Source organism: Rhipicephalus sanguineus, chromosome 4 (assembly GCF_013339695.2).
Source record: "Rhipicephalus sanguineus isolate Rsan-2018 chromosome 4, BIME_Rsan_1.4, whole genome shotgun sequence".
Taxonomy (NCBI): Eukaryota; Metazoa; Arthropoda; class Arachnida; order Ixodida; family Ixodidae; genus Rhipicephalus; species Rhipicephalus sanguineus.
Genome location: NC_051179.1, coordinates 184,142,344 through 184,149,786, shown reverse-complemented (window position 1 = coordinate 184,149,786; position 7,443 = coordinate 184,142,344). Strand labels below are relative to the sequence as shown.

The window sequence follows — 7,443 nt, the reverse complement described above, 5'->3', positions numbered from 1 at the left end:
TGCAAACATCACTTATCTTTAGGAGATAGGATATTCCTGTAAAGAGTTATTCCATCTGTGTGAAGACATATATGTGATGTTTGCGCACAGTCTGCACACTTGTGATGATTGCTGCCTATAAAAGTGGTTCTTAGACTCTCTACACTAAACATTGTTGAAAGTCTGCGCGTGAGTGTACCACATCTCTATGTGTCCTCGTCATTTCATAAGCTAACTATTTTCACTCAAAAATGAGCGTTTTGGGCTGGCAATTTGTGTTATCTTACCAGCACAAGTAAAACATACATGGTGCAAAACACAGCAGTTTATTTAGGCATCGCTCTTGTTAAGTTGCTGCTTCTCGAGCAATGTTTGGGAGGCCATGAGGAGACGGTAACGAAGGCGCAGATTGCGTGAGCGCACGTGCAGGTTGACCAGCTCCACTGTGTGCGATGCTGGGAACCAGCCCCGTGCACCATCTCGCAGACGCTCTCCTTCATACCAGCCTGCGGGGAGTCAGCACACAGTCAGTGCTGCAACACTGCTCTCACTATTTCACACAATTCCTGTCGACAAACTGTAGCACATCTAAAAAAAAAAACAACAAAAAACCCTGCCTCACCTCATTTAGACTACACCTTTGCTATACACACAATGATGGTACAAGTAATGCATTTAGTAACTTACTATAATAGCTTCTGCCATATGCTAACAAATAATTTTGCAAGCCTAAGCGAGTAGTCACCTCAAATGCTTAGCGACAGTACATAGATTCCTTCTACATATTCTATTATTATTGTTGCATTCTTGCATTATGTAAAGTTGTATTCTACAGTTGAGCAGTGTTGCACCACTGCTCAACTGTTCTGCTTTTGTATCGCAATTTATTTTTATTATTAGTATTCGGTTTCCAAGCAATATGCTGGTATCAATGTCACTAAACGTTGCAAGGTAGAAATTTATCTTTACTTTCTGCACTACCTTCTTTATAAAATTTATTAGCTACTCCACTGTTCTAACTTTTTAGAATTTGTACTTCCCTGAAAGATGCTGATATGCATTGATATTATATAAGAATGTTTATTTGCAATGCATTTATTTCTTTTTGCGTTACCCCCCTTACATCATGCCTTCCATGAGGCCAGTAAGGTATCTTTAAATGAATGAATACATAAATAGGTACATAAATAAATAAGACAGAAAAGAACCTGGGCAATAGCATCAATATATTCACATCACGTAGACACATGTACTACCGTGATGAAAACAAATGTGAACGACGGAAAGTGTGGTTCTCGGCCCAGTCCAACTCTGACATGCATTGACTGTCGCTAGGTGAATCTGTGCTTCAAGACGACGTCACCGTAGCACTAGCATCTTGCTCTAGCTGGCCCTATCGCGCCGTGTCTGTGCTCGTCGTGCCAGGGACCCTGAATCACTTTTTGAGCACGGTCAGAAAACGATGCCAATCATTAGTCGAGGCTCCCGAGAACACACGAGTCAAACACTACTGTGCAGCACGCGACCTGGAATTTACAATTAATTCTTACAGTCGGCTATAAATTGCTCCCTCTTCTCTCGACAAATGATGCGATATACCCAAAATGACCACGTTATATTCACAAAGTCTATGGACAATGGCTGATTTGAGCATCGTGAGCTGCATAGTTACTGTGGCCGCTGCGGGATGCCGCCACATGCTCGTGTGCGTGCTCTCGATCACACTGAAAGTTAGCGGCGTGTTTGAAGAAAAAAAGAAAGTGCTCAAGGTCATGACGCGCGCTGACGAAGAGACGCATCTTCGTGCCCCTTTGTCATCCCCCTCCCTGGGTAGCCTTCAGCGCACTCGCTAGAACCAAAGGAAAGCGCTGGAAGCATGCAACAACTACGCTCGTACTTCATGGATGCTAAAAATTTCTGTGGCAGTCGATTTGTGAAGCAATAAGCTCTTTTAATGAAGCCATTCGACCATTACTTGGAAAAGTGCTGCGGGGCCCCTTAAAAGAAAATCGAAGGTGGCCTTTTTTTAAAATTGATTTTCAAAATACAGTAGACTCTCGTTAAATGAAAACTAAAGGGACTGGGAAAACATGTTCCGTTTAACAGGCGTTCCGTTTACTGAGAGATGAACAGGGGTGCATAATTCTATTATGAAACCAATCATAGTAGGGGCAGTTGTTCCATTTAAGTAGCAATTTCGTTTAAGAGAGTCTATTGTATTGCATTTTTAGAAACTTGTCCTTACTTAAGCATTTTCGGTTTGTGTTTGACATTCTACTTGAAAATTATATTTGGCACAATTGTTAACCTAATAAGTGGCAACGCTTTGGAAAATTGTGGAAATGCTGATTGTCATACCAGCAAAGCAAAAAAAAATCTGTAATTAAAGCATTATTGAACAATGCGCCATATTCGTGATTTTTTCTTTCGTTAAAAAGGGTGCCCGAAAACTGCAAGGTAACAGCATTTTGTAAGCATAAGCTATTCATAGTATTCCAAGAAAATTTTTTAGACCAACAAGTGCAGTAGTTTTTTTTGTAGGATCTCATCAAAATCACATTCTTGCGTAATTCACGAAAAGCAGGTCTGGTTCAGTGGAGATTTTCGAATTTGCTTGACGAGGGCAGGTTTTTGTTTTACAAAACTAAGATTCAATTCAATTTCGATTCAATGTCATTATTTTCCCTTGAGTTGTGGGCACAGGTTTGCCCTTAATAAATACGTTTGTTGTATTAGCCTGTGTGCTTCAGCATCGCTACATTTCTGGTGGAGATGCGGCATATGAATCAAAGCCCCATGAACACGAGACAGTGTAGCCCCGACCACGTCGATCCCATGGAAGTGACACCTGTACATCAGAGGGCCAGCTGCCATCTTTGAGGTAATTCACCTGAGTTCAGTCCTCCTCACGTCACGCCAAGGGGAACTAAGACAACGGACGCCGCCACTACGACTAGCCAGGTAACACCGGCACATGTGGTCATCAATCAACCTCACAAGCCGCCAGTATTCCATGACTCGTTCGAAGACGTGGATGATTGGATGGACCTGTTCGAGAGAGTGGCGATCTTGAATGGATGGCACGAGAGAGAGAAACTCCGTCATGTATACTTTGTTTTGGAGGACTTTGCAAAGAAGTGGTTTGAGAACCATGAAACCTCTTTCTCTACCTGGGAGGAATTTCGATGACAAGTGCTGGCTACTTACGCCAGCAAAGATCGCAAAGCAAAGGTGGAGGCTGCTCTTAAAACCAGGATCCAGCTCACAAACGAAAGTGTGGCGATGTACATCGAGCACATGATCCGCCTGTTCAAGTGTGCCAATCCCAACATGGCCGAGGATAAGAAGCTGCGCCATGTTATGCATGGAGTGAAGCAGGAGCTATTCGCTGTTCTCGTCCGAAACCCAACAAACACAGTTACTGAGTTTCATTCCGAAGCAACGGCCATCCAAAGAACGTTGGAACTAGCGGGCTCGGCAATACAACCGGGACATAAACTGTTCACCTGCCAATGTCTTCTCTGGAGGCGTACGGAATGACATGGAAACCCTGCGAGAGCTAATCTGATCAGTAATCAGGGAAGAACTCAGCAAGTTGCAAGCACCTCAGACCACAACTGCACTGTCTGTCGTCGACGTAGTGCGAGACGAACTGAGGCAGCTTATACGGGAGCCGGGAGCATACGCATGCCACAAGTACGCTTACACGCGGCAAAGTGAGCCTCTTGATTTAACGCCCATGCCGTAGTATGCATGCTCCAGAGTTGGAGTCGACATCTTCCAGCAAGGTGGAAGTTCATACCTCTGTGTCTTTAATGTTTTGTCCAATTTCCCAGAAGTAGAAAGATTAAGTGACTTGACCACCATATCTGTAATCTGAGTGCTATTTTTTCCAGATATGGCATTCCAGTAGAAGTTTCCAGCGATAATGGACCTCAGTTTTCATTCTATGAATTTGCCTGTTTTGCCTCCAGGTACGACTTCCAGCATGTGACGTCTAGCCCCAGATTTTTAGTCCAACAGTCTCACTGAGAAAGGCGTTCAAATTGTCAAACGAATCATGAAGAAGACTGCAGAAATGAAACAGGACTTCTGGCTTGGGCCACTCAGCTACCATTTATCCCCCCTCGAAGACGGTCGCTCACCTGGTGAGTGACTGAGAATTCCAGACTTGAGCCATCACTCAAGCGTTCATGTGACTAAACACAAACAGCCCGAAGCTTGTGGCAGATGCTTGCCAGCATTCAAGGAAGGCAAAGTCGTACGAGTCAAGGACAAGGCATGGACCCGGAAGGCACCACTGCTGGGACAAGTCGCACCAAGATTGTACGAGGTAGCTACGGAGGATGGCAGAAGTTTACGACGTAATCTGCATCACCTACTGAGGACACGTGAGTAGTATCGTGAGGAACCAGCGAAAAGTGAGTCCTCATGGAGCGACAAAAGTGATGGTCTCACCGAGCCGGAATGGCTCCAGCGTGAGCATAGCAGGAACATACAGATCCCCCAGCACAAGCCGATACTCGGGGCCATCAACGTCAGTGCAGCTCTGAAGTTTCAGTTCCTCAGCAAGCCCTTCGCAGATCCTCACAGCAGACAAGATCACCTGGTCGACTAGGCTACGATGATAACTTTAATCAATTAACTTGTTTTATTTGACCGCAGGGAGATGTATCGAGCAATGCTTGCATGCCATGTGTGCACATGTGCCACCACCAGTGAAACTAACTATAGATAAACACCCCACGTAGTTATCATGCAGAGTGCTCTATATATGCATTCGTCAAGTGAATAAATGTTCTTTTGTTACTGGCTTCCACTCGTCACAGTTCTGATACAGCGCACTTCGAGGAACGTACAAATTAACTGGGTCGCAGCCAAATATGACCGAAGTAACGAGAGGTTGATGCCATTAAACAATGCATACAGTGGCTAGGACCAGAGACCACGTCAGAATTATCCGATTTTCCTAATTAACGACGACTGTCGAATTAACGAGCTTTTACTGTATACATTTATTTTAAAAAGCTTTGCCTATGGCTGGAATTTTGCAGCCTACCGTGTAGCTGCATTTGCTGAATGATTGGATTCAGCCTGTTGCTTGTGCTAAAGTGCACGCACAGATCCAGGGCGAGACAGAGGTACCAAGCACCGGTGAAGCAGCTGTTAAAGCTTCACCTAGTCATGTTGTACCATAGCGCCAAGGCTTCGAGCGAGTGCAGCTGCGAGTTCACATGATCCTCTTTGCAGCGGATCATGTGGCGCGACTTGGAGTGAGGGAGATGCAGAGACGGAAGAGCAACAGCTGGGTTTGCATTGTCTCAGCTGGCCGAGAGCCAAGAGCGTTGTGCTATTTTTTTCTGTCTTGTGCCTCAAGCCGTCCAGATCTTCTTTTGCCAAGGCCCGCAGGATGCGCGTTGCGTTGCGCTCCAGTAGCTCAAGGTTGTCTAGACATGGAGTAATAGAGCTTTTGCTCTGGAACAGTAACTACACCATCACAGTTTACTTCTACACTTGGGGACTTCCAGTGGACAGTGAACGTCGTCTGCACGTGATACAACATGCATCATGTTTAAGTGAGCTGTGGGACCACAGTGTATCCAGAGGTTCTTTTTCTCTGACACCTTGAATCGTTCCTCCTGCTTTATGGGCTGTAAATCCAGTGATTGGTAACATGTCAAGCTGAGAAATCGTGTGCCCGAGCAAGGCAACTGCCACTCGGAGTATCTCATTGGTACAGTGAGCGTTGGGCTCTCACTATCCGATCAATGCCAGGATACATGCATCTGTGGCCGTAAATTCACCCACAAAGATGCCACCACAGTGCCCACAATTACACTTTTCGGTGGTTGTTCTGAGAATGCTTTACTTTGTTCGCATACTTCTGAGTGTTTGCAGAGTATGCAACGGCGCAGTGTTCAACCGTGCGCAAGTGGAATCCGGTCTGGAGCAGAACGTATGCGCTGCTGTTGCCATCGATGGCTGCGCAACTGACGAGAAAAAGCAGTGCCGAGGAGGGCAATGTACTATTGCCCATAGCTGTCTTGATAAAAGGAGCATGACTTCACTTATGGTGCGAATGATTTGATTGTGCTGTAGCCTAAGCGTTAACACAATTTCAAAACACTGTTTCTGGGACCCTTTAAGGCTCAGTGGAAAGCCGTGTGCATGCGCCATCGCTGTGCAGAGAGTGTCACGGGAGACAAAAACGGTCTGTCTAAATATTGCGAGTTTCTCATTAAGGGTGATGGCCTTCTTCATTACTGATGGCACGCTCGACCATAAATAACGAAGGCCGCACAGAGATGTCCAAGACAGATGCAGAGGCAATGAGGCTACACATGCCTCCTCTCCCGTGGACATGCTGGCACTTTGGCTCTCACAGTACTTAGTGCGCAGCTGACGCCACTTCTATGCTTTAACGAAACTAGTGAGACTGTATACAAGCATAATGGGCACCCCGAAAAAGACTCAAGTTTGAAAACCCTTCTTGTTCTTTCAAGAGTGTCCAGGCATCTGCTTTCAACATAGTAATAAAACATGGATACCGTTCTATGCCGTTCTATGGGATGCACTGGTGGCCATCACGCTCTGCCATTGGCTCAAACAGCCCACAAAAAATGTGCACTGACCATCGGACATCTTGCGAAACACGTTGACCACGTCAGCCTCCTCCAATGCCAGTTCATCAGCCTGCTGTGGCGTGTATGCGTGCCGGCATTGCACCTGTGGGCAGTCTGGAAAGAAAAACTCTGGACTTCAGCGTGCATCACACAGTAAATATCCACAAAATTGTTTACCCAGCAAGCTTGCTTGCTGGCAAAGCTGGCTCACTGCACTCATTAGAGGCAAGCACCAAGGTCAAGAAACAAGTTATTTTAACTAGGTGGCTTCAAAATCGTGGCATCATCAACCACTTGATGTTATGACCGGGTGACATTTGCTGACGTATTGTGGAAATAAAACAAGTTAGGACAATGCTGCTCATAAAATAAAATAGTATCGTGCTGGGAGTGTTTTTACAACAGAGCTGTTAAAACCTCGCAAGGTTTCTCATGTCGTCGTGTGCAGTTTTCACCGAGCTAAAAATAGCATCGCGAGGTGGAAAGGAGGAGAGCAATGCAGCTAGAGGATAGCAGGGAAGCGGGGTAGTGGCACAATACCATCTACAGACAGGAGAAGGCCAGAGCGCTCCGCAGTGACGTCATCACTACGTCATGCGGAAAAGGCCACCGCAAGCGTGGTGAGGCCCGTACCATGGACACACATGAAGTGTTGGTGCACAAACGCATGCGCCTGAGGGAGCGCTGCAACACTGTGCTAGCTAGGGCACCTCAATGCAAGCGTTTGTTCGCAACACTGGCATTAAGGCACCCTAATGCTAGCATTCCAGCACTCTCATTGTGTGGGCATGTTCAGACATGTTTCTGGGCTCGTGTTCCCCGCTCGCTCACTTCGGCAGTC

At 46.0% G+C, this 7,443-nt stretch overlaps 1 protein-coding gene across 3 annotated transcripts in view; it reads right to left on the bottom strand.

The window, feature by feature from the left end:
- Positions 1-288: 288 nt before the first annotated feature.
- Positions 289-7,443, bottom strand: part of LOC119390955 (ephexin-1) — a 117,433-nt gene continuing 110,278 nt past the window's right edge. For all 3 annotated transcript variants that reach the window (XM_037658666.2, XM_037658665.2, XM_049414988.1), the window contains exons 15-16: positions 6,612-6,716; positions 289-485 (exon numbers count right to left, since the gene is read on the bottom strand). In XM_037658666.2, the coding sequence (XP_037514594.1) occupies positions 310-485; positions 6,612-6,716 (281 nt within the window). In that variant the 3' untranslated portion in view covers positions 289-309. The remainder of the gene's footprint in view (positions 486-6,611; positions 6,717-7,443) is intronic.